Raw genomic sequence first — 27,901 nt, 5'->3', positions numbered from 1 at the left:
CCTAGTTTTTTAAAAATTCTTAATATTTCTCTTCTAAACAAAAAATATATATAACTAGTAATTATTAAGTAGTTTTGGTAGTGTCCTAGAAATAACTGATAGGTTATAATACAACTCAAGAGTTGGTTGTAAAAACTTAATTTCTCCATGTATAACTTGCCCTGAGGGCCCTGTCACTGCAAACGGAAGGTAAGTGACTTGGACAGCTTTGGGGCCCTTACTTTTCACCACTTCATGCATTCCCGATGCACTGCTCACAGATACCTTTGTAGGTCTTCAGGTCCTAACACTCGTTTAACCTGCTCACTGACATCTTCATTAATCATCTTACACAGCTTCCCAACTGTGCTGACCACCATACACAATGACGATGAACTGTCTGCAAAAGAGGAATGAACACACAAGATACATTTTTAAAGAATTTCCAAAATCATTACACTCATCTAACATTCCCTGCTCCAATTATACTCATTTTACTTTTGTGGCAGCGAGGATTAAGATTTATTTTTATTAGTTTACATGCTTGTGTGTCTGTGAGTGTGCACGCATGTTTGTGGTATGTGAACTCTGAAACAACAGAGGCCAGGAGCATGGGTGTCCTTTCCTCTATCACCCTTCGCCATTTCTTTAAGGCACACTATCTCCTTGAGCCTGGAGCTCACATTTTCTTGGCTAGGCTCAACAATTCTGTCTCCATTCTCCTCAGAGCTAGGTAAAGGTATTTGTATTGGGTAAAGATATCCAGCTTGGGATCATAACTCTGGTACTCATGATTACAGAGAAAGTGTTCTGGCCACAGAGCCCTGGGAGTGGTAGTTTTAAGCAGAGTCTCATGAATCCTAGGCTGGCCTGGAAGTTGTTATGTCTCAAAAAATGATCCTGAACTGATCTTTAAAAAAAGGATTTATTTACAAGTGTATATGAGTGTGTACATGTATATATGTGTGCACAAGTGCTTTTGCACACATGGAAACCAGAAAAGAGTGGTTGGATCTGGAGTTACAGAGACTTGGGGCATGTCTGCATTACTATAAGGGTGCTGGGATATGAACTCCAGTCCTTACAATTTCACAGCAAGGGCTCCTTAACCCGTGAGGCAACTCTACAGCCTGTGATCTTGAACTTCTAACCCTCCTGCCTCCATCTCCTGAGTATGTGTACACCTTGGACTCTACAGACCATACCTTGGACTCTATGGACCATACCTTGGACTCTACAGACCATACCTTGGACTCTATGGACCATACCTTGGACTCTACAGACCATACCTTGGACTCTATACCACCAATGCCCTGTTTATTTAGTGCTGAGAATCAAACCCAGAGTTCATCCATGTTAGGCAAGCATCTACCAACTAAGCTATAGCCCTTCCCCTGGTTCTGTTTATTGATGCGTATGTAATTAATAGGAGTTCTGTGAGGTCTGCTGGTACCCACAAGCAATCTGAGCATTGGAAGGTGAAAGACAAAGACTAGGCGGTGAAGGCCAGCTTTGGCTGGAGTGAGAGCAAAGCAACATTGTCATCAAACCAAACACAACCAAACTCAACCCAACCCAAACCCAACCCCAAACCTCCAAACTCAAATTCCCCCTCCAAACTTCTAAATCCAAACCCAAACACCCAGACAACCCAAAACCCAGAATAACCCTAAACCCCAAACAACCCAAAACCCAAACCTATTTTTTGTTAATTTATTAGGAATAATTCTTAAATCAATGCCCCAACTGACAAAGGGTTATCACCTAATTCCAGGAGCTCCTGAAGGTTTCTTACAGCGTTGTTCATTTCCCCAAGCCTGGCGTACACTTCATTCATTCGGGGATAGACTCCATTTAAAGACTGCACATCAAACAGCTTTTGGAAGTGAGAAACAATAGCTTGCAAAGTTTGAGAGTTTGGCATGCTGTTCATCTATACAAAGAAGGTCAAAAGGGTAGTTTACAAGTTGAAATAATAATAAGTAGTTAATATAAACCTTTAAAATGAGAGTGATTATATAAGTATCAAATGTTACCTCTTTCTGGTTTTCAACTTCTTCCAACATGGTATCTACCATTAACAACAGATCTCCTACTTTGACACCTTCATTTTCATTCGGTTTCTTTAAATTATGCCAAGGTATCAGTTCTGCAGACAGTATTTTTAGGGACTTATACAAATCCTTTACAATAGAAGAAAGCACATGGCATTATTGGTTACAGAATAGTTTGTATAGTAACACTAATAACACAGTAATCATGGGGGCCTAAAAACACATAGCTATATAACCACCATCAGTACTTTTTTAATACCACTGCCAATTTAAAACAAGGCTGTTCTAAGTAATAATGTTATTTAAGTAGTTTATTGTTCTTTTAATTATTTTATCAGGGCCGGAGATAGTCCAGGCCCTTCCTCACATATACAAAGCAAATATTTTACCACTGAGTCATATTTCTAGTCTAGCTTTTAAATATTTTTACAGCAATTTTGAAATGAGATTTACATACCAAAATATTCACCTTTACTAAGTATACAATTTGATGGTTTTCCTCTTTTCACAGTGGTACAAAACCACTGTGTAAGCTCAGAACTCCTCCCTCTTCTAAGACTTCCACACCCAGAGCTGGAGAAACACTTAGCAGTGAGAGCACTTGTTGGTCTTACAAGAAGAGCCAGGTTCAGTCCCCGACACTGCATGATGGTTCACAACCATTCAGAACTCTAGTTCCAGAGGATCTAATGCTCTGGGACTACAGTTACTCTGGATAATATAGATAAATATCAACTGAGTATCCATGTGTCACGAAGAGCTTTGAGGTATGTAAGAACAAATACAGCTATTTGTTTCCCAAGGAGGTCACATAGTCTTAACAAGTGTCTTCGGGTACTCGGGGAAAACGGTGACTCTCCATATGAGGCTTCTTCCAACTTCACATACTAACTTGATCCGGAATCTGCACTGTTAGAAGCACTGTTAAAGGCCATGAGCTACCTGGGTGGCAGAAGTGACTAATTCTAGCCAATTGCCTCATGTCCTTCTAATACTCTAACTGTAAGGCTGACTCCTTGCCTCCTATTGAAAAAACCACACCTTAGGCAGAATGTAGCACCCCTGCCCACCTTGCTTGGGGCTATGATCAGTGATGCCCTTTCTACCAGACTCTGGTGTCCAGGTCACCCACAGCATACGCCTGTACTGCACCAGGCTGTCCATCTTTATTGCATTAGTTTTTTCTAATCATATACTGCACAGTTATCTAAAGTCCATGTTTCGTGTGCTTGATCTGTCCAGTTCATCTGAGTCTGTTTTAATGGAGTATGTGTGTATTTGGGGACTTTTGTCTGCATCTTTACACTAGAAAACAGCTTTACACAGTGGTGAGCTGCCTTGTGGCCGCTGGGAATTGAACTTAAGACCTTCAGAAGAGCGCTGAACCACTGAGCCATTCTTCCAGGACCTAGTCTGAGTTTTATGCTCATAGTTTTGTAATACTTTCCCTTCTCCCACATAGAAAAATTAACTGTATCTATAAATTTGGTTCCTCCCTTTGTCTCCTTTCTCATTTGGTTTTTCCCTTCTGATGGAAAGCAAGGGCTGTTTCTATTGTAACTCTTCTGAAAAGGAGGAAGGCAGAGTTAGCACTGTTATCCCTACAGTGGGCTCTTGGCCAAGCATTGAGTGGGATATGCCACAGTGTCCACAAGCCATCTCCACCCCACCCTTTTCTGGAAAACAAACTTGAGAGACTCAGGCTTATAAAACAGTGTATTAATTTACCACAGCCATTTGACCAAAAATGCTTAGATAGTGTAGGGCTCTGTCTAAATCCAAAGGGGGAAAAAGGAAATAAATCTTGGGCTGAGTGCCAAGATTCTTTCATAGGTTCTATACAGACATAATTTTACAAATTAAAAACTCAAGCCAGGTGTGGTGGTGCATGCCTTTAATCCCAACATTCAAGAGGCAGGTGGACCTCTGTGTATGAGGCCAGCTTGGTCTACAAAGCAAATTCTAGGACAGCCAGGCCTATACAGAGAAACCCTGTTTCAAAAACAAAACCAACCAACCAAACAAACAAACAAAAAACCAAAGACAAAAAGCAAGCAAGCAAACAAACAATAAAAAAACCCTTTAGTGGTCTGAGACTATAGTTATTCTAGAATAATATGGATTGATTTGTATCATGAAGAACATTGAGGCATATAAGAACAAATACAACTTTTTGTTCCTAAAGAGGTCACATACTCTTAGCAAGTGTCTTCAGATAACAGGACAAAATGCTGACAAATGTTATCACTGAATCGTATCTTTATTAACCATAGTAGAATTTTGTATAATATAGGTTACTGAAAGAAATCCAACATTTAAAAGGCACAAAGGCAATACTATTAACTTTATAGCAAACCACTTCTCAATAAACTAATAAAAATGTAATAAACTCGTTATACAATAAATACACAATGAACTATAAGTCAAATGTAAATATATCTAATTTCCTAGTTGTTAATAATCAACTTCTCCTGAGATTAAATAAACAGCAATAAACTCAGTCCTGAGAAAGAAAAGTAACATGTGAAGACTGTAAAGCTATTCCCCGTTAAGATGAGAGTAAGGGTAAGACGTTGATCTGAGCATGTGCAAAAGCCAGGAAATGGGCAGCATAGATATCCACAGGAAGAGAGCTAAAGATGGAAGGGCTCAGAAGGACAAAGATGGATCCACTACAAATTCTCAATGAGAGAACTTTCTGTGTTAGAGTTTTGGAAGAGGTGAGCTTATCGAAACAACAATTTACAAGATTAGAAATACGTAAGGTCAAGCATGGTGGATCTTGCCCTCAATTATAGCACTCAGGAGTCAGAAGCAGGAGGTTATCTGTGAGTTCAGGGCCAGACTGGTCTAGGTAAAGAGTTCCAGGCCAGCCAGGACTACACAGTTACACTCTACAGTCTGTCTCAAAAACAAATTGGAACAAAAGCCAGGACTATACAGTTACACTCTACGGTCTGTCTCAAAAACAAATCAGAACAAAATACGAAAGCACCAATATTTCAATTTTAGAAAAGTGGGGTTTTTTAGCTTTATGAAGAACAACAAAAGCCAAGCCCAACAGATTTTCCAAACATATAAAGACTATCCGACTACGTACCTTTAAGGATGTCAGTTCATCTGCCCACATTTCTATTACAGGAACAAGATATTCGAATCCACACTCTTGAACAGCATCTTTACTGCGGTTTTGGGCTCTTTCTTTGCTCTGTTTGTAAATGACTCCTGGGGCTCGTGGGCTATGAACGATTGAATCGATGCTGCACAGCACCTGTAAGCACGGGCAGTATTTGTAGCTAAGATGTTGTCTACATTGCACAAACTGAGGCATGAGAAAGGCGTGTGTCCAGAGTCCACAAACCATGCCCAGACATCTGTGACTACTGTGGAAATGCAGTCTCAGCATGAACACATAAATTCTAAGAAAAACTAAAATAAATTTTAAATTAATTAATTATTTGAGTTTGAAAGCTGTCATTAACACACACACATTCTATAGAGAAGTCCTGGCCAGCTGGCCCAATAATTCCTAAAAAATGCTGCAAGTCCTTCCTGAGGCAGGACTCTCCCAGAAGGCCTGCCCAGGGTCTCTAGGGCTAGCAGGAGATGCTGGTGGCCATCTGTCTAGGGAAAGCTACAGAGAACAGGGGCTCTGAGAGCCTGACTGCTCAGGCTTGTTCACAAGCATTTGTTTTATGGTCACTGATAAGTTATTTCAACATTCCAATTCTACTATACACTCATGTATAAATAAATTAATTAAAAATATTCTTCTCCAAGTTATGAACCAAAGTAGAAAGACAATCCTCTTTTCCCTGACACCAAACATGAGGAAGGCAGTGGGTGAACCGAGAGGCTTAGGGAGTCGATGCTGCCTGAGCTTCAGAAGATCACAGGGCAGCTTTCGGACAGGGCACATTATGCACGCACACTTTTAGGTTGTTTACAAAAATGACTGCAGCTATTTCTTCTCCTTGCTTTGTATTTGTGCCATGATTTGCAGGTTCTCCCATCAAAATATGGATTTTTTTTTTTTTTACCCTCTGAATATCAGTTGGTCTTGCTTTGATCCACAGAATTTACTAAGAAACAAAACAAAATAAAATAAAACAAACAATTCTTAAGAGGACCACTATTTTTGTTTTGTTTTGTTTCCTCTTTGTACTCTAATGCCAGCACATGGCCAAGTGCAGGCAGAATAACACAGTCCCATCCATTCTCAACACAGTTGCAGAGATATATAATCCATCCTACAGGAAAGGCACAGCAGCAGGCATGGAAGGCATGGTGGCAAGAGCTGGAGACCAGCAGGGGCACAGCATCCACACTTGGAAGTAGAGCGTAAACAAGAAATGGGACCAAGTTATCCAACAGGGCCTGATCCCAGTGACTCACTTCCTCCAGCACGGCTCCAACTCCTAAAGGTTCTATCACCTTTCTAAATGGATAGAAATCAAATGGTCAAACACATGAACCTATAGAGGGTTTCATTAACACATTAAAGTCACAACACAATGCCATGATGATATAAGGGATTTTGCAGACTTAGGCATCGATAAATACCACAGAATCAGCCACTCACAGATGCCAAGAGTTGTCTGTACGAACATTCCTTATAAAGGGATAATGTATCACACTGCAATTAAAACCAAGGAGCACCACAAACACTAGCCTTTTCATCAGTCCCTCAATACCTGGAAGTATCTCTGGTCAACCAGAGCCTGCTGGTGGATGTCTTTGCTGGGCTCATCCTTTTTCTCCATGTCATCAGATTTTTTTTGACCAATAAGATCTTGTAATCTAAAGGAGGGAAAAAATCGAGGTAATAAAAATGCTTTCTTGGCATGTTAGTAGACTAACATGATTAAGCCAATGATCCAGCTGGTCTCTCCAAAACCTTACATCTTTTTACTTGTATGTGTGCATGCGCATGTGTGCAAACTTTAAATATGCATGAATGTAAAATATAAGCCATACTGTCACTGGAAAAGTTCCTTCCAATAGGTCACAAATTATAAGCAATCTCTAAAACCACAAGGGCTCTCCTGGACCAGAGACATCCCTCCAGGCACAGGGTGGAGGAGGAGGAGGAAGAGGAGGAGGAGGAGGAGGAGGAGGAGGAGGAGGAGAGGTGTCTCTTCATGGATGCTCTATTTTGCTGCTGTTTTAAGATGGATTTGACCCTATTCAAGATCACATCAAATTCTCCCCTCCTGTGCCTCTTAAAAAACTGGAGTAAGATTGACCAGCAGTCTTAAGAAAATTCTCCACCCCACCCCCTACCAGGCCATTTAAATTACAATACCATCACCCCACTCTAGACAGAAAATGGGCTAAGACACCATATGATCAATTGTTCTTTTACTTGAAGGATCACCCTGAATTGGTCCAATAATGTAAAATGGACCCCTATACTTCAGCTGTGATGTGTTCTCATCCAAAACAAAAACAAAAACAAAAGAAGTCAAGAGGGCAAGGAACTTTGCCCTGGTCTGAACCTCCTAAGAATTATCCAAATCCCCAAACTTAAGAACTGCCCAACATAACTGTTTCACCCCCTTCAAGTTTTCTGGCTACTTGACCCCCAATCTGCAATCCTTTGACAGACCAGACCCTCCCCCCAAATGTGGAAATGCTGTCCCCAGGTAGCCAGCCACAGTACACTGCCCCCTTTCCTACCACGAAAGATATTTTCAATTAGGCAGTTCTCTAGAGGGGAATATGGGACAACCTGTATGCACGGAGCTCCTGTTCTCTATCTCAACTAAAAGAGAGCAGACACCTGGAGAGCTCTGTTGAAGTACAGTATGTCCCAGCCTTTGAACAGTCAGAACTTTATGACCAGACACGTTATTGTCAGAGCAAACTCTGACATCTCCAGAGGGGTAAGCGGTAGATTGGGACATCCATGCTGGTAATGATTTCTACACTTCCAGGGAGAGAGCAATATCCCCAAGAGTCAGTTCTGATCCAATCCTAAATTCAATCAGAGAGGTGAACAGAACTCCTTTACTGCAGCCTAGAAGGTCTCAGAAAGTCAGCAATTAAGCCCTTAAACTATGCCCAACTGACTGTAGTATGCTGAAGGAAAGGAGACTCCCACAATGTTCTTCCAATGATTTCAAGAGGCTGTAAAATATATATTAATGTAGAACCAGGGTCATAGGCAGATATCACCTAACTTGATAAACGCCCAACTGGATTAGCCCTAGATATATAGAAAACTCCAAAAGATGGTAGTTGAACCAGGCAAACCATTGGATAGTGGCTTTTATAACAGGCTCCAGAAGGAGTGATGAAAGGACAAATGCCATGGGAACTGCGGCAACTGCGCAGGTGAGTCCTCAAGAAACACAATGAGGATCATTAGGTTTATGTTTCTTAAGCAGGCAGGAAGGCCATTTCAGGTGAGAATGTTCTCAGAGACAAATGCCTCCCCCAGGGCCCTTCCCTATTTGTAAGGGTGGTAACTGGAAGATTAGATGCCTTCCCAATCAATGAGAGTTCCAAGGATCAATCCAGCTTGAGGAGTCCTGTGTTTTTACAGTGGAATAAAGTCAAATCAATTTCCTCATCAACAAAGTAACCCAATTCGTGCCCTCCCTTTCCCCCTTGTCTCTGACCCCTCCCCCCAAAAGGCTATCATCAGGGGCATATTGGGCCAGCCACTTCAGCATTGTTTACCTAATCCCTTGCCTATTAATAGGGAGATCTCTATTTCTATCAATTATTTTTCATAGTCCCCCCAAACTCCTGCCACTCTTTAAAAAGAGATATCCTGGTCAAACTCAAAGTTAAACTTCTTCCCTAAAGAGAACATTGCTGCTAATACAATCGAAATTGCTCATAGCATAGGCAAATGGGGAACTAATAGGGAAGGCTAGGATCATCCCTGTGTCATTCATTTCTAAGATCCTTTCCATTTTCTGCATCAGAGAAAATATCCTTTAAAACAAGGAAGTTAGGGAAGGGCTCATCATCAATAAAATATTAAGGAAACAGGGATCATTAATTCAATGATAAAATCCATTCAATATCCCTATCTTGAGAGTAAGGAAGGGAAGCCAACAAGTGGAAATTAGTTCAAGATCTTAGACTCATCAATGAGGCAGGCTCTTTACTCCATGATTCCAGTCCCTAGTCTCTCAGATTCAGACTCTTCCCTGCACCATTACAACTGTGTCAGTAATGATGCTTCGCTTTGCATTCCCATATACACCAGCAGTCAACCTCCCTATGCCTTTGAGGACTTACTTATTCAAAAGGCTGGACAGGTCACATGGACTATGCTCCTGCGAAGGCTTCAAGACAGTCCATACTTCTTTGGACCAGCTCTCCTCCTAAGATTTAATGGAATGGGCCCATCCTGGACCATTACAATATTGTATTCTAATACATAGATGGCTTCGTTACAGGTTCTCCAAGGAGATTTTCTATTGGACCTCAGACCAATCCCCTTTCAGCAAGAAGGTTAAGGAGATAAAGGGTGACATGGGATAAGGCACTAGTAAATCAGACCAGAGTTGCTTATCCTGATCAAAGTCTAACAGGAAGAATTCAAGTCCTAAGGCTAGAACAAATCCAACCAATGCTGTCCTTCCCATTTCCCAAGACTCTAGAATAATTGAAGGCCTTCCTGGGAGTCGGGGGGGATATTATATAATTTGGATCTCAGGGTATGGTGAATTTGGCCATGTCTTTCTTTTAAAGAGTTTCAAGAAAACTCAAACCTAAGCCTATGCTTAGACTGAATGGCCCTCTGAATCACAGGCAGCTTTTCAACAGAAAGAAAGCCTTAACCAAAAAGCACCAGCTCTGGACTGCTCACCCAACCCAACTTTTACCTCTGTGTAATAAGGAGGGAAGAGGGGCGGAGAGGAGAGGAGAGGAGAGAAGAGGATGAATTAGGGTGGCTGCCAGAGTGATGGATGAGACATGCTGATGATGGGACAAAGGATCTTGCTGTATTGGGCATATGGTCCTGACCCATCTTTGCTTTATCCTTTGTAGGTCAAGGCCAGAAGTACTTGTGACTTCTAACACTCAGTTGTTAGGATTTTCTTGGTCTGAGAGTAGAAAGTATTCCAAATTAGTGAGTTACACTGCTATAGGTCAAGCCTACTTATTTGTTTTACTAGAAATAGTACCAATGCTGGATGTGTTTCTGTGCACCCTCAGACTTGGAAGAAGACTATCTTTAAGACTGTAGTGCAAAGCATTAAGGTGGGAATTCCTATATCTCAGATTGGATGAGCTGCTGTGCCTCAGGTTTTTAGACCTTGTGGGACAGAGAACACAGAGAAAAATCAATCAAATGGAAAAACTGCTATAATGACCCTCCTCTTTGCTTTAATGCAACTGATTATCCCAACTCAGTCATGGACTGATCTGGAAATCAACCCAATATTAGACCAAAGGAAATAACAGTGAGCATTTGGAAGGCTCGTTCTGGACATATTCAGAAACATATTTGGAAATTGGAAGCTGCCTTGTATGATGTTATGTTTGTGGTGGATAAAAATGAACAGGTTCTGGGGGTTAAGGTAAATGTAACATCCTGCATTACCCCACCTAATCTTTTACTAATTGGGAATGTCACCTTTGTTATTGGCTCTAATAATGAGTTCAGTGTTCTAATTGTCTTTTGTTCAATTGTGTTTCTGCACTGTATGATGGTCAATTTGTAATGGTAGCATATCAACCAGCTTTTATTATGATTCCTGTAAATTTATTTGAATAATGGTATTCTGAAAAAGGCTTACAGATTCTAGAAGAATTAGTTCACACTCTGGCAAGGAGCAAAAGTATGGCTGGGCTGATAATTGCTGGTGGCAATACTCCTTGTAACACAGCAGGTGCTACCACTTCTGCATTAGCTTTAGCACAAGAAGTACAAGCAGCTAGTTTTGTTAATCATCTTCCAGAAAATGTGACCAATTCCCTGAGCATACAAGAGGTCTTGGATAGAAGGCTAGAACAAAGCATTGTTGCATTATATGACACAGTGCAGATCATGGAAGGTGAGGTCTGAGGAATGAAAGTCAGAAGCCATTTGGAATGCCATGCTTGATATATCTGAATTTGTATAACTCTAAAAAATGTATAATGAGAGTCAGCACAGTTGGACCAGAGTAAAAAGGCATCTTCAAGGTATATGGCATAATTCTAATATTTCTTTAGTTTTATTAGCCCTGCATACAAAGGTTTTAAGTTTAAGAAATGCAAAGTCTTCATCTTTTGATGCTGCTGGTATTGCAGAAGATATTCTGAAAAAGTTACAGGCCATTTTTCCTTCATGGTCCTTGTTTACATCTCTTACTGGGCACAGCAGGACTTGGCTTTGTGATCCTTTTTATGGCATGTCTATTACCTGCTCTTTTGAGAGGAATCATCAGAGTTTTCACAGATATCAAAGCAGAATTGCATAAATTCAAGCTCCAATGTCTTCCCTAGCAGAAGCTGGTAGTCAATGACAGGTAAGTTCATCCTGAAAACCTTTTTAATCTAAGACAGGCCACAAATACAAGATTATTCATGTGCCAATGACGGGTAAGAGCTGTGTTTTCAGTTGGCAACCCAAGACAGGAACAACTTTCTTCTCTGTGACTGATAAGGTGCCTGACCATTATAGATAAAAAAAAAAAGATGGGTAAGAATATCTCAGAGGTGGTGCAACCTAAGACAGGACATGGATGCTAAGATTCATATACTGGTGATGGGAAAGGACCACACTTCTTGAAGAGACACCTAGGACAGGCATAGCCTTTCTGCACCAATAGCTTTGTCAGCTTTGGTATAGATAAAAAGGGGAACATGGGGGGTTCACATCCAGAGTTAACTTTGGCTAACTTCTTGCTTCTGATTAATCATGAATGAGTCTGCTGACATCTGTCTTTCTTTTTAGTTAAGATGTGCATTATATCCTGCCAAGTTCCTCTGTTTATGCAGACGTCCTTGAGAGACTGTCCAAGCCTAAAGGAAATGGGCTTAGTCAAACATAGATATTGGAATTGCTCATGCTTTCTATTGCCTGCCTTTAAAAGACAGTGAGAAAATACACTTGCTCCTGGTACGGTATTAACCAGCAGCCCTCCCATATCTATCTCTTGCATATTCTTTCTGCCTTTCCTATAATCATTTTTAGTCCCTCAGTTAGTTTTCACGTTGACTGACAGCTGGCTCTTGGAAATAAACTTTTAATGAGGCATTTTACAAAGCTCATCCAGGAAACCAGATCTCCTTAGACTAAACTACCTCCACACTTCTAATCAAGCTTTAAAACATCCCTAACTGTTAGGGCCTAATTCTCTTTGAGATACTGTATAGCAGGCCATATCTTACCAATGTTACAGTGTTGGATCCAGAAATGGTCAAGTAATTTCCCTTGTTTTCCAACTAGCAAAATTGTAGCAACTACTGTCAGGAACTTCAAATTGGGCCTTCTCAAGAACAACAGCAGAGACTCCACTTCTACTCTAGGGACTTAGGTAAAACTCCTCATTAAAATGGATCTCTCACTTACCCACTGTGGGAGGGACCATATCCTATTATCCTATCCTTACGTACAGCAGTATGAACAGCAAAACTAGATGCATGGATCCATCACACTGGTCTCAAGCCTTAAACTACTTTTCCTGATTCTCCTAAGCTATCAGTGGATCCTGAGACCAAGGCCAACTCACGTCAGTTACTCTTGTAAACCACTGGGGACCTTAAGCTGCTCTTCAAACAAAAGAAGAGCATATGTGTCCAAAGCAGCAGCATGTATAGGCACTACTGTTGCCGTAGCTTTTAGTTTATATTTGTGCCTACCTTACTTTGTGGTGTAACTTTTCCCATAATTCAGGATAATGTCTGAAGTCACTCTGCTTTACTTCCAGATGATTCTTGTAACTACTCCAATACCCACCTTCCCATATTCTAATGTCCCACCCAGGAACCTAATTTCTTTGACCTAATTTCACAGACCTGGCAAAATATAGGGCTTTCATCTTCCTCCAAAAATGCCAAGTTTCTTCATTATCAAATTTGAATCAAGTACAGGGCTGCCCCAACTACTCTAGATCTTTATAAAGGGGACCATTTTTCAGGAATATCTAGAACTTCAATTAATAAAGCAATACCTTTTAGGAATCCCTTTAACACAACCAAAACAAAATATCTGGTCTTTTCTCTTTAGCTATGGGAGAAACAAGAGACAATACTTATTAGACAGCAGTCTCACTACTGTGTGGCCATTAGCAACATCCCACCAGAGGCCTCTAAAGACTGGGCAGGTATGCAAAGGCCACTGTTATACCACTCATTGCCCCCCTACCCCAAATTCCCTACCCTGTAGCTGCTGATGGATTATTGAATCCCCAGTAACTAAAAAGTCTCAACTCACTGGAATGATATGGTGGACCCACATCGCAGTGAGTACTAATATCATCTTAGGTCTGGAAAACTCTGGGAACCTCTATGGCACACTTAGACTTCATCCTACATGGGAGTTACTTTTACTGGATTAACCTGCACTGGGGCATTTTGAGATCTGGGGTCCATACCCATTACCCAAACTGTACTCAAGCACCTCAGTGGAGCCAAGACTCAGGAGTCAGGGTAGATTTCTCAGAACTGGCTGACAATCCTGAAGAAAGGAGATCTTTTTTGGTAAACTAGGTACTAGATTAATGGGACAAGATGAATGAGCCATAACAGAGACATTCTCTAGAAAAGACTCCTCCCGAATAGGACACAGAGTAGAGTTACTATCTCAGGAGGAAAGTGGATATGGGAGATACTCCCAGAAGAAAACTCTAACCCAACAGACTGGCTAACTTATACTAGGCAGACATTACAAAATTACTTTCTAACCCCAAACTGGGAAGGGCCTGCACCATAGCAGTCTCCTAAGAGGCTTTGCCAGAACATAACAAATACAGAGGCGAATGCTCCCATCCAACGACTGGACTGAGAATGGGGTTCCCATTGGAAGAGTCAGAGGAAGGATTGAAGGAGCTGAAGGGACTTGAAACCCCATAAGAACAATAATTTCAACTAACCAGAGACCCCAGGGACTAAACCACCATCCAAAGAGTACACAGACCCATGGCTCCAGCTGCATATGTAGTAGAGCATGGCCTTGTTGGGCATCAATGGGAGAAGAAGCCCTTGGATCCCCAGTGTAGGGGAATGTCAGGGCGGGAGGTGGGAAGGGGTGGGTAGTTGGGTGGGGGAACACCCTCATAGAAGGGGGAGGGGGAATGGGATAGGGGACTTATGGCAGGGAAACTGGGAATAGGGATAACATTTGAAATTTTAATAAAAAACATCCAAATAAGGAAAAAACATTAGCTCTGCTACACTTGGATCCTTTACTGCCTTTTAATTATTTAATTGGTTGAAAAAGAACTCGACAGTCACACACCACAGAAGGCTTGTGGTGCCTCTGCCCACCACACCATCCTGCTATCAGGCACACCACCATTAATACTGTATTCATGTTGTATTGAAAGTGCCTTTTCCATTCCTTCATGATCCTTCTCCCTTATGCTATCTTAATGAGGTCTATTTAGCTTTTGCAGCCCCAGTGTTTAAAATGCCACATAGATACTAGGAAGGCCTACTGTGCAGCCAAAACACAGCAAGAGTAAGAAGGGATATTCACTGATTAAAGTAACCTTTGCCACCCTTTCCCAGAATTCTCAGTTAAGTTTCTCCCCACATTTCAGTAGATACACAATGAACCCCTCCTTGTTTTGTTTGCCTTTCAGTTGTGATAATAGTGTTTCCACAGGGAGGAGAAAAAGCAGCTATCAGTGAAAACTGAAATATCTATACCAATAACACAAATGAATCGATCTACTACTATCTTACAACCCAATTTTTAAATTGAAGGGACAGAAGAATTTATGTGAAATAAAAGAAGAGGGGAACTGTTGTTAAAGAGTTAAGTAAGCATGGAGGTTGGGGGGTTAAAGAGAGAACAAGTTAACCAAAACTAAAGATAGAGAAAAAAGCCTCATGGAAGTCCACTAGCTGAGAGGCTAGTTTGAAATTACAACTTAAAAAGATGACAGCTCTGTAATAGAAATAACCTGCTTGGGTGACAATGGAATACATGGGTGTAAGACATGGATACTTTCTAGGAATTAATGGTCAGGGGGGCTCCAGAGGTCTCCAGAACAACACAGGCTGTTCTTACTGCCTCTGGCTACCCACCGGACAATACGACAAGACTCTAAAGACACTATTGCTGAAGACACCATACAATTTGGCCACAGGACACACAGAAATAAGTCTCAAACTACCCAGGAAACTCCTAATGCTGGCTAGTTCTCAGAGAGCCGGAGTGTGCTATGCAGGCTCCTACCCAGCTGGGCCTTAATGCCTCAGCACTGACTGACCAGGCAAGAGACGCCTCTGGTCCAAAAGTGTCCTGGGACAACAGCCTTCTGGTTGGATTTGAGGCCTGTTCCACACGGGGAACTTTATGACCTGTCAGAGGTTCATGACTCAGGAGTTCGGAGGTCTTATGGTAGGACCTGCCATTGCTATTTTGATAAATGATCTTGTTGTCAAAATGCTGCCCTAACGGGGTTGGGGATTTAGCTCAGTGGTAGCGCGCTTGCCTAGCAAGCGCAAGGCCCTGGGTTTGGTCCCCAGCTCCGGGAAAAAAAAAAAAAAAAAAAAAAAAAAAACCAAAAATGCTGCCTAAGTATCCATGTTTATACCTAACCACCTGGGGTGCTCACCTTTGATCAAAGTTGTTCCGTCTGACAGTGGGCAGCAAGAAATGCAGAGACGCAGAACTGGTCACAGAGCTGAGAATACAAGACAGAGTGCTCAGCCCTGTCACCCTCCGCCACCCCAAAAGCTCCAGGAACAAGGCAGAAGAACAGAAAACCCAGAGGATGGGGAGAGGCTATGGAAGTCTGCACTCTGAACATGACATGACAATCATAGTCACGGACTCAGAACACCTGTGCTTATAGTTAAGCCAAACAAGACTCTTAACACAGACAGGCGAGAGGACTTCCAGGGCCCACCCCTTAATGCTATTAAGTATCTGGGAGGATCATTCCTTCTGAGGATGTGGACACCAACAAGACCCCCATGCTTGGTAGAGTATCAAACCCATGCACATACCAGTTACACCAAATGGATTTGGCAGGCTATTTTTTTAAATAACAAAGTTGTTTAGAGGACATGTTAGGGGAGAGGGAAGATGTAGAGGGGAAATTATATATATAACCTCATATTATATGAATGCATGAAATCCTCAAGAACATATAAAATAAAAAATAAAGTCAAATCCAAATTGTTTTTAGACCTAGAATCAGAAATATCCCCTTTCCACGGTTTACTTTTTTTTTTTTTTTTTTGGAGACAGAGCTTTGCTATCTATAGCCCAGCCTACCCTCATGCTTGTGATCCTCCTGTCCATACTTCACAGTGCTGGTATTTATAGGTTGATGTTAGCATGGTTAGTTCAAAATTACTTCTAATGTCACATCCCCACTCAGCCTGGCAATTATTAACACAACAGGATATTAACACAACAGATGACAAATAAAAGAGCAAATGATAAACATAGGACCCAACTATAAGCAAAAACAAAAAGCAATTACTTTATGTTTTTCTTAAGGGTTTTCTCCAGCTTCTTCACTTGTTGTTTATAAAGTCTCAATTCATGTTCTGTGGGCCTGTAGAGAAGAAATCATGGTGAGTACATAAGTTTATTGAAGAGATAAAAACACATACCAAACAATAAAGAAAGGATTATCTTATTATCAATAAACATTACGTTATTTTAACTAAATTTTATGTGTATGGGTGTTCTGCCTGCATATATACCCTGAATCACTTGTGTACTTGATGCCTGTGAATGCCAGAAGGCAGCACTGAATCCTCTGGAACTGGAGTCCAGATGGTTGTGAGCCATCATGTGAGGTCTGGGGATCAAACTCTGGTCGTCTGGAAAACAGACAAAGTTCTTATCTGCTGAGCCATCTTTCCAGCCCCTTATTAAATCTTTAACTCTGAGGTGTTCACTAGGCATTTTTATTTCATTCTGTATTCATTATTTAAAGCTGTTATTCACTCTTGGGATACTATGTAACTTGTTTCTGGTATATCCATCACCCAGTTTGTTAATATTTTGATATTAAATCTTTTTTACACTAAAACATGTTTTCCTCTGGGCTGCTTGCTTTTGTCAACTTGACACAAACTATCTGGAAAGATGAAATCTTTTTTTGGTTTTTTTGAGACAAGGTTTCTCTGTGCAGTCCTGACTGTCCTAGAACTCACTCTGTAGACCAGGCCAGCCTTGAATTCAGAGATCCACCAGCCTCTGCCTCTCCAGTGTTGCAATTAAAGGTGTACACACAAAAAAACAAAACAAACAAACAAACAAACAAAAAAAGCAAAAAAACCACCTCAATAAAATCGGCCTGCAGGCAAGACTTTGCAGCACTGTCTTGATTAATGATCATGTGGAGGGCCCCACCCGCTCCTGAGCCCATGGTCCTAGCTGGAACAAGAAAACAGTCTGAGGGAGCCCTGAGGAACAAACCAGGAAGCATATACTTCCAAGGCCTGTGCTTCAGTCCCCGCCCCAAGGCTCTTGCCCCAACTTTCTTGAATCATGGACTCTGAGCTGTAAGATGAAATAAAGCCTTCCTTCCCTGAGTTGCTTCTGGTCACGTCATGATATCATCACAGCCAGAAGGGCCCTAGCTAGGACACCTCATTAATGTCACTCCTGTCTCTCGCACAACAGGTGACTGCTATCCTAAACCTACAGTCCATGATCCCAAACATGCTTTTAAGTTCTTACTCCCCCTTCACATGGTCCACAGCAAGTTTTTGAGGCCACTGCATAATCTTTTTTCACTAAATTATAAGTGAAGAAATACAGGAGATTTGCTTTGGTCATTGTTTTATCCCAAAACCTGGGATGATGCCTGACTTACAATAAAAATTATTGAGTAAAACTAAAGTTTTATTAATGTTCATTCTAGGTAACACACTGCCAACAATAATTATGCTGCCTATTTTCTGTAACAGAAACAACTGACTTTTCGCTCCTATAACACTGGGATATAAAAAAAACAAAAACAGGGGTTGGGGATTTAGCTCAGTGGTAGAGCGCTTGCCTAGCAAGCGCAAAGCCCTGGGTTCGGTCCCCAGCTCCGGAAAAAAAAACAAAAACAAAAACAAAAAAACAAGCAAACAAACAAAAAAAAACCCTGGGGCTAGACAGATGGCTCAGAAGCTAAGAACACTGACTGCTCTTCCAGAGGACCTGAGTTCAATTCCCAGCAACCACAGTGGCTCACAACCATTTGTAATGGGATCCAACACCCTCTTCTGGTGTGTCTGAAGAGAGGGACAGTGTACTCACATACATAAAATAAATAAATAAATTTGTAAAAAAAGAAAAACAGCTAAAAGTAATTTTAGAATGAGAAATCCACTGAAATTGAATGTGATATAGAAAGTTATTATAGAGTATACATTTTAAATTCATTAAGTTAGTAAAATTCAAATGTTTTCACCACAAAAATAGTAAGCATTTGAAATAATTGGTGTCAATTAGTTTGATGTAAAGTATTCCACACTACATTCCTAGATCACATAACTTTGTATCCCATGACGACTACAACTAAAATTTGTCAATTTATAATTTTAAAAATTAAAATGTAATGTGAAGTTATAAAGACAAACAAGAAATACTGTGATTCATTTATACAATACCTAGGAAAGACAAAACACACCAGAGATTGTCTGAGGTAAAGATAAGGGTGTGAGGATAAAACTACATAAACACAAGGAAAAATCCTGGGGATAATTTTCTCGGTGGTGACTATTCACAGAGGCCAATTATATCAATACTTTCAAATTGTGTATAATTTATTGTATATCAATCATACATGACTATAGCTACCTTTATGTGTGTGCAGGATATGTATGTATGTGTTTGTGTGGATATGAGCATGTGCATGTTTGTGTACAAGTGCACATGCACATGTGTGTGAATGTGTGAAGACCAGAGATGGCATCAGGTATCATATTTCATCACTGCCTATCTTAGTTTTGAGATCTGTTCTCTCACTGGACCTAGTTTCCATCAACTGGCTAGGCCAACTGGCCAGCCAATGAGCTCCAGGAATCTGCCCGTCTTTACGCCTTCACCCAATGCTACAGTTACAGATACACGCTGCTACAATTTGCCTTTTCACAAGAGTGCTATATCTGAACTCAAGTTCTCACACGCTTGCACAGCAGTTTTCCAGCCCTCACTATAGCTAATTTAAAAGAAAAACTAAACAAAGACTGAACCTGGGCTTAGAGAGACAGCTACGTCTGGTAAAGTGCTTGGCATGCAAACATGAAGACCTGAGTTCAAACCCAAGAGTCCACTAAGACGCACAAGAGTGCACACTTACAATCCCAGCACTGGGAGGGTGGTGGCAGAGACAGGAGATCCCTAGGGCTCATTGGCGGGGCAGCCTAGACTAATTAGCAAACTCCCAGCAACCCAGCAGGTCTCACGGAGCGATCCTGTCTCATAAAACAAGGTAGACAACTCAGCAGTGCCCCTTGATGCTGACCTCTAGTTTCCACACACAGGAGCACAAATGTGCATACTCAACTGCACACACACTTACACCCACATATAAACACAAACAGAAAACGGAACCCTGAATCTCCTCAAAGTTCTTAGCCAATTTTAACCTCAACATGGATTCCGATTTTCGCATTTCCCTTGCTTGCCGAAGGATTCTTATTCCCTTCACCATTCACCATGAAATACTACTGGTCAACAGGAGCACAGGAGGGTCAGGTACTCACTCAGGTGCAGTTTTAGAGTAAGGGGGCAGGAATGATTGGTCTAACATTCTTATTGTTTTCCTCACCTGTTTTCCAGATCTTTTTGTAGGTTCAGCTTTTCACCCAACAGCACGTCGATCTTGGAATTGGATTTCTCAAGTTGCTTCTGTAATGACTGCAATGTATTTCACAGTAAAATAAGTAACTCTCCTAGGGATTATTTTGCTTTATGAAAAGGTATTTGTCAGTTCCTGGTCTCCATACCATCAGAAGGCCTTTATAAGTTGGTGAGACGCCCAGGTTTAGATAGTCTTTTCCTTCTGACTGGTTGTCATCCTCCCCACACTGCCTGTGGGAAGACAAACACAGTGCATCTTGTGGAACTCTATCCTTAAAGAGAACTTGCAGCTAGCAAAACTGAAGCCAATTTAGTAAGGGCTGAGTAACTTAAACATGGGAATCCCAAGTTCCTACTTGTTGTACAGAGAATAGTACCACATCGCAGCAACTACCTAGTCTTAGAGTGGTCTGTTTACTACTCTTCACTTAGAATGTGTGAGAACCAAAAACTTTGTCATGGGACACAAGAGGGGCATGAAAAATACTTGAACGAACAAGCAAAACACAAATGGAACATTCCCTGGTCTTTTTAAAAACACCCTGTAGAGCATAAGTGGATACCAATACACAGTACACAGCACACCGCACTTACCCTGTGTCCCAAACCTCTGAGATTACTGAACATGCCTAAATGTGTTCATTTTCCTGCTGGTGTATTCATCTAACTGAAAAATCCTTCATCCCATCCATCTTTGAGAACTGCCATCTGTGTGCAGAGCCTCCTGCTTCCTTACCCCTCACCACTCTCCCTTTGCCCCCATACACCATCCCTCTGCCTCACAATGACAGTATATACCACTATGCCTTAAGTTGACTTGCATAGGCATTAATGTAATCTTCCCACGGGACTATCGGGGCAAGTCTCAAGCCAGCTGGTGATTCACTGTCCTCAGTCCTTGGCTATCTCAGCCTACAGAAAGCTCGGATTACAGATGCACTTCCACGCCCAGCTACATGCCTGGATTTTCACTGACATTCTATCTTTAGTATTTAAATGTATATAACTATGTTCTGCTCTGCCCCACAGTCAATGTACTGTATGTGCACATACTTCATGAATGTACTTTTATCCAGTGGATATATAACGATGCTTCTACAATATAAGAGGAAATACACTTCTGTTGTTTCATGTAGATACAGTACATTTTAACCTAAACAGTAAAATACTGTCTTACAGACTTTTATTAAAAAGAATTTCAACATGAAGCTATGAGGAAGATGTGGTGAGGAATCCAGAATTGGGGGAGGGGAGAGAAACGGATGGTAAATATTTTTGAAATACACTGTATACAGATATCGAATTCCCATAGAATAAAAAATAATTATATTTGGAAAAGAACTTTATAATGATATAAAGACTTCCATATCATAAAGTCTCAAAAGCTACAGAAACAATTTATAATAATAAAAATAAATGTAAAAAAAATAAAAAATTATATTTATACCTTTGTATATGATGTTTTCTAAGTTTACATTCATAGTAATCAATTAGACAAAGCAATCTAGAAAAAAATATGTTCAATTATTTTCAAAAGGTAGCATTTACTGTACTTTCTAGATAATTTCAAATTACAAAGATAAAAATACAGACTGGGAACAGAGAGATGTCTTAGCAGTTAGGAGAGGATACAGGTTTGGTTTCTAACTACATAGTGGCTCACATCACCCATGACTCCCGTTCTAAGGGATCCAATGCTTTCCTCTGACTCACAGGTACAGGCTCACACGTGCTATATACACATACGTATAGGCAAAGCACTCATACATGGAAAATTCATTTTAATTTTTTCTTTAAGACTTATTTATGTGTATATGTACAACTTGTGTTAAAGTGCCCGTGGAGGCCAGAAGAAGTCATTCCATCCCCTGAACCTAGAGTTATAGGAAATTGGGAGCCACCATATGGGTGCTGGGAATAGAACCCACGTTCTCTGCAAGAGTATCAAGTACTCCCAACCTCTGAGCCATCCCGCCAGGCCTAAAAAATAGTTCTCAGCGTACATAGGGTAGTGCAAAACCACCTGTAACTCTAGCCCTGGAGGTTTCCAATGACTCTGGAGACCTGCTCACAAGCACATAAACCTACATACATGAATATACATACACATTACTAAAAATCAAATCTTTGGCAAAGATTGCCTGGAAAACTTAAAATTTTTCACTAATTCTTGCCAGAAACAAGTATTACACTGAGAGAGAGAGAGAGAGAGAGAGAGAGAGAGAGAGAGAGAGAGAGATCCCTAAATGATATGTTCATACCTAGTTCTACCTAGTCTTAGAGTGGAGATATATATATATATATATATACATATATATATATATATATGTATATATATGTGTATATATATGTGTGTGTGTTTATCTTCCATTATATATTATAAGCATGTCTCACTTTATAAATACATACTCTTCCTGTCCTAACATTCCTACCTCTGACAATCTCCTTCAGTAATAATGCCTAAAGCTCAGTGGTTAAGGAAACTTGCTTCTCTTACTTGGTACCTGGTTTGATTCCCAGCGCACCATATGAGAGCCGTCTGGAATTCTAGTCTCAAGGGATCCGATACCTTCTTCTAATTTCTGCATACATATATGTGTATATATGTATATATATGTAAATACACACACAAACACACATACACACATTCATACACACACTCAGGCATGTGCACAGTCACACATTCATGTGCATGCACACACACACACATACACAAAACTGGTAAACATTGTTTATTTTGGGTTTTCTCTTTTGAGACAGGTTCTCACTATATGGCTTTGGCTGGCCTAGAACTCAGAGCTCTATCTACCTGCTTCTCCCTCACAAGTGCTAGAATTAAAGACATGTGCCACTATACCCATCCATAGTTAATATTTTAAAAATAAGTGTCTAAACCCATTCCTCAAGGAGTTGGAGAGATGGTTCAGTGGTTAAGAGCACTGGTTGCTCTTTCAGAGGACACAGGTTTTATTCCCAGCACCCACAGGATGGCCTACAACTGTCTATAACTCTAGTTCCAGGGGTGTCTGACACCCTCTTCTGGTCACCGCAGGCACATGGTGCATATACACACATGCAGGCACAACACCTGTACATATAAATTTTAATAAGCTAATTCCTCAAAATACTCTTAAAATTATATTCACACACATGCACACTCACACAGTGCATGTATGCACACATGCACAATATAAATGCACAGACGCATGTACACACACACAAAATGATGAACTAGAAGAAAAAGGAGAAAAGGAGATTTCTGTAGCAAAAGATCTAACCACCATCAAGAAAAAAATTAACTGAAAAAAAATCAACCTAGTTCCATTATCATCCTATGCACTAAGCATTACTGTTTATCCAAGACTGAATGAGGAACTCTTCGGCAGAGATGGGTAAACAGTCTCTTTTGAGTGATAACACGCTCTTCTTCCTCTTTGGCAAATCTGCGGATCTCCTTTTGCAAAGAAGCAATGGTCTCTTCTTGCTCCATTTGTTTTTTCTTATAATGCTGGCATTTCATCTGTAAGAACATTGTAAAAGCACAGTTATGATTATACACGGAGGACATGCTGTCTCGCTCTACCTGTGTCACCATCTCCACTGAGATGTTTCATTCAGTAAGTAGCATCAAGGATGTTTAAAACTGATGCAAGAAATATTAATATGTCACGAAACATATAAAATAAAAAAGCTATGTTTACTGCATGCCCTCAAGGTTAAATAATCAGTAAGGGTTTTATGAATCTACATGAAGCCAATATAATTTGTTATTTTAATAGTTTTATGAGACCAGGCTGGTTTCCAGTTTGCATACTATGATATCAGCCTCTAATTGCTAGGGTTTTGTGTGTACTGCTATGCCTACCTTATATCTACATTTAGATACAAACGAGAAACAGGAAGCAATCTATGTATTAAAAATATTTTAAAAGAACCCCAAAAGAAAAACTTACAAGTTTGAAATGATCTATGGGTCACAAATGATGTAGTCAGTTGAGACTTCCATCCAGGCAAAGGGGAAAACTATAAATCCAGAATAGGCCCATAACCAGGAATAATCAGTTTGTGCCTTAGATATATTAAAAAAAAAAGATATCACTTCTAAAACAGAACACTCATGGTTAAGTACATGGTCACCTGTCCAAGGTATCAAATTTATTGAAAGCTAGCAACCCTCAAAGGTGTCATAGTCTTAGTTGCTGGCAATATTCCCTCTTCCAGTGACCATGAAATGATGGTCACTGGAAATATACAGTAATCCATCCTTTGCTTTGGCTCTCATGAAACCAGGCACGACCTCAATAGCTAAGTGATGAGGATGCCAGTGTATAAGTTAGCCAAAACCTAGAAGTAATCATTGTGGTTGATAATGTCCTTGGCATATATTCATTAAACAGTGATGAGAGTCATAGGAACAATTTTGTGTATCGTGTGTCCTGACAATGCTCACCGCTGTGTCTCTATATCTGTCTTTTTCTTCTTCCCCACTGGTCTTCATTCCCCCAGTCTGGCTTCAACTTTCAAGACATGCACGCATGCACGCACGCACACTGCAGTAAGCAGAGATGTGCAATTGTCTCTGTGTTGCGTTAACCTAGTCTTTGGAGTACACCCAGGAGAGTATAACGGTCATATGGTAGCTTATTTTTAGTTTTTTGAGGAAACTCCACACTAATTTCTACAGTGGCTGAACTACTACTACTCCCTTTGGTAAGAGTTCTCTTTTTTCCAAATCCTCATTATCACTTGTTGTTGCTTGCTTTGGAATTCTTTTTTATTAATAAGATTTATTTATTTATTTTATGTATGTAAGTACATTGTTGCTGTCTTCAGACACACCAGAAAAGGGCATCGGATCCCATTACAGATGGTTGTGAGCCACCATGTGACTCCTGGGAATTGAACTCAGGACCTCTGTAAGAGCAGTCAGTGTTCTTAACCACTGAGCCATCTCTCCAGCCCCAGAGTGTTCCTTCTAACCAAGAGTCTATGGGAGAGACATGCAGAAGAGTAATGGCAGCTTCTGGGACCATTTTCCTCCTCAGTCTTGAAACAAAGCAGACATATGACTGATACCTGGAGTTCCAGAGAGTCAGATCATGATGGCTGCATCCTCTCCGTACCCTGTCCTTTCCTCTCGTTGGGTGGCTGGAGAAATACCAGTCACTTCCTTGTATAGGGATATATGCCACCCTCCTTTGGGTTTTGACTGGTGCTTACTGATGAGATGCATCAATCTGATACTTGGGCTAAACAAATATAGGTATTGGTGTTGCCAAATATAGGTAATGATACTGCTTTTCCATTAAACATTTTTCTGGGGCTGGAAAGAAGGCTCAGTGGTTGCTTTTCTAGTGGACCTGGGTTCAATTCTCAGCACCCACATGGCAGCTCCGAACCATCCGTAACTCCAGTCCCAAGGGCCATGACACCCTCTTCTGGTCTCCTCAGGCACACAATGTGGTATGTAGACACACACAGAGGGAAACACTCATACACATAGAATAAAAAGAAATAAAATTAGAAAAGGTCCTGCTCCCCTTCCTGTATGGTGAGGTTTCACCTCCCTTTCCTAGGTCTCCACACGAGTGGTGGAGTTCATTTGTCTCTTGCACTGTGACCTCTGCCTGGGCCATAGCAGGTGTTCAATACGTCTGCTGAGCAAATGAATGAGAGAGAGAAGAAGGCAGCAGCACAGGAGGAAATAGCATTGTCCTTGCCTGCACTGCACCATGCTCCCTTCTCCTTTCCCTGTACAGATTTCCAATAAGCTCTGCTGTCTTAGAGTTAACTACTTTAATGAAACTGACAACCAAAAACAACTGGGGAGGAAAGGGTTTATGTGACTTCTATTTCCACATCATAACCCATCACTGAGGGAAGTCAGGATGGGAACTCACACAGGGCAGGAATCTGGAGGTGTGAGCTGATGCAGAGGCCATGGAGGGGAGCTGCTTACTAGCTTGCTTCCATGGCTGGCTCAGCCTGATTTCTTACCCAGGACCCCCATCCCAGAGGTGGCCTCACCCACCAGGGGCTGGGGCTTCCCACATCAATCACCAATTAAGAAAATGACCCCATATACAGACACACTATAACATCTACACGAGACACCATAAACTCTAAACAGAGCATTATGGTCTGTATGAAGGCACTATGAGCTATGTACAGGGCGACATATGCTCAAAACAGGGCAAGAATTATACTCTGGATATTATGACATTATTATATATACATTGTACTAGGATTTCTTTGCAGATAACTGACTTCTATAATATTCAGTATGGGATATACATAGAGTATTATGTGGCATTTACAGTGAAATCCGAGCTCATTATAGAACAATCTTAGATATATTCAGGCACTGATATCTATATATAGGACATGAAAGCTCTAAACATGGTACTATGGCTGCTATAAAGTAGACTTAGATTTACAAGTGCAGGAAAATCCCTGTGCAGGTACAATGAGCTGCACAAAGTGCAGTATTAGATGCTGAAAGGCTCATTGGTGTCAGAGCTTCCTGCTCTTCTAGAGGACCCAAATTCAGTTTCCAGTATCCATAACCATCAGCTCACAAGCTCCTGTAATTCCAGTTCCAGGAGCCCTAACACCGTCTTCTGGCCTCCAAAGGCACCCATACATTCATGGCATACATCCACACAGACATATACATGTACCTGTTAGGAACACTCATGAAACTACAGCAAGCAGCCACATAGATGAATGTCAAAATGGGGTGCTAAATAGAAAAGATCACCTATTAGCATTACTGGCCTCTGCCAATGTTAACTGTTTTCTTCTAACAATTCAACCACATACCTCAAAACATTTGGATTTCCTTGACCTCTTTGCCGGACATACAACATGGAAGGCACAAGGAAATTACCTGGAACTATGATGAACTATTTTAACACTAATCAAATAACAAAATATATTAATTCAATAGAATACCTGTAACGTTTTATATTCCTTTTGAAGGTCTTTTATTCTATTTTGTTCCTGGCAAACCCTGTTTAGCGATTCATCTTCTAATTCACCAATTTTGCATTTCACACTGTCCATGATCTGCTGCAGGTCATTGGCTCGCTGTTCCTGGTGTGCCGCTCGGTTCTGTTCTAGCTGAAGTTCACTTCTAATTAACAGACACAATTCCTTCCCATCAGTGTTAAAGTAAACCAGATCATACATGTCATATAATAGGTTACTTTCCAAAATGTCTTCACATTTTTATTTATTTATTTATTCTCTTATGTTGCTGTCTTCAGACACACCAGAAGAGGGCATCTGATCCCATTACAGATGGTTGTGAGCCACCATGTGGTTGCTGGGAATTGAACTCAGGACCTCTGGAAGAGCAGTCGGTGCTCTTAACCACTGAGCCATCTCTCCAGCCCCTCACATTTTTAATATTTCTTATTTTATTTTGGTTCTGAGACTCAAAAATTAGCATAATTAGCACTGAACTGTAGCCTAGCCTCAACACTTCTATCTTCTACTAGGTCTGCGGCCATGCCCCCTGACATATCCAGTCTTGTCTCTCTTACAGGAGGGAGTAACAGAAGAAACAGAGGTACCATTACACCTCAGTGCTAAGTGCTACCTAAAGTAATTTACTCAATGTTTGCCCATTTATCTGTGAAAAATGTTATGTTTTACATTCATTACAAATGAAATTTTGGGGGGCTGGAGAGACGGTTCAGTGGTTAAGAGCACTGGCTACTCTTCCGAAAGACCCAGGTTCAGTTCCCAGCATGCATACAGTGCTTCATAATCATTCATAATCAGCTCCAGAGGATTTCGCACCCTCTTCTGAACACTTAGGGCTCAGGCACCCCCATGGGACATTTACAAACATGCTAACAGAAACACTCATACACATAAGACGTAAAAAAAAAAAATCTAAGTATAAAGAAATTTCAGGATCCTT

General features: G+C 40.8%; 1 protein-coding gene across 2 annotated transcripts in view; it reads right to left on the bottom strand.

The window, feature by feature from the left end:
* Nucleotides 1-254: 254 nt before the first annotated feature.
* Cep70 (centrosomal protein 70) overlaps nt 255-27,901 on the bottom strand; it is a 43,352-nt gene continuing 15,705 nt past the window's right edge. The window contains exons 6-16 of one of the 2 annotated variants that reach the window (XM_032910115.1): nt 26,926-27,106; nt 23,322-23,491; nt 21,419-21,475; nt 20,118-20,202; nt 19,940-20,028; nt 16,646-16,720; nt 6,728-6,833; nt 5,134-5,304; nt 2,016-2,162; nt 1,744-1,912; nt 255-379 (exon numbers count right to left, since the gene is read on the bottom strand). In XM_032910115.1, the coding sequence (XP_032766006.1) occupies nt 255-379; nt 1,744-1,912; nt 2,016-2,162; nt 5,134-5,304; nt 6,728-6,833; nt 16,646-16,720; nt 19,940-20,028; nt 20,118-20,202; nt 21,419-21,475; nt 23,322-23,491; nt 26,926-27,106 (1,375 nt within the window). Of the gene's footprint in view, nt 380-1,743; nt 1,913-2,015; nt 2,163-5,133; nt 5,305-6,727; nt 6,834-16,645; nt 16,721-19,939; nt 20,029-20,117; nt 20,203-21,418; nt 21,476-23,286; nt 23,492-26,925; nt 27,107-27,901 lie in introns of those variants that run through there. The other variant, XM_032910114.1, reaches the window with a different exon arrangement.

The sequence above is a fragment of the Rattus rattus genome, chromosome 8, assembly GCF_011064425.1.
Source record: "Rattus rattus isolate New Zealand chromosome 8, Rrattus_CSIRO_v1, whole genome shotgun sequence".
NCBI lineage: Eukaryota > Metazoa > Chordata > Mammalia > Rodentia > Muridae > Rattus > Rattus rattus.
The sequence above is the reverse complement of the archived record's forward strand: the minus strand, read 5'-3'. Positions and strand labels throughout refer to the sequence as shown.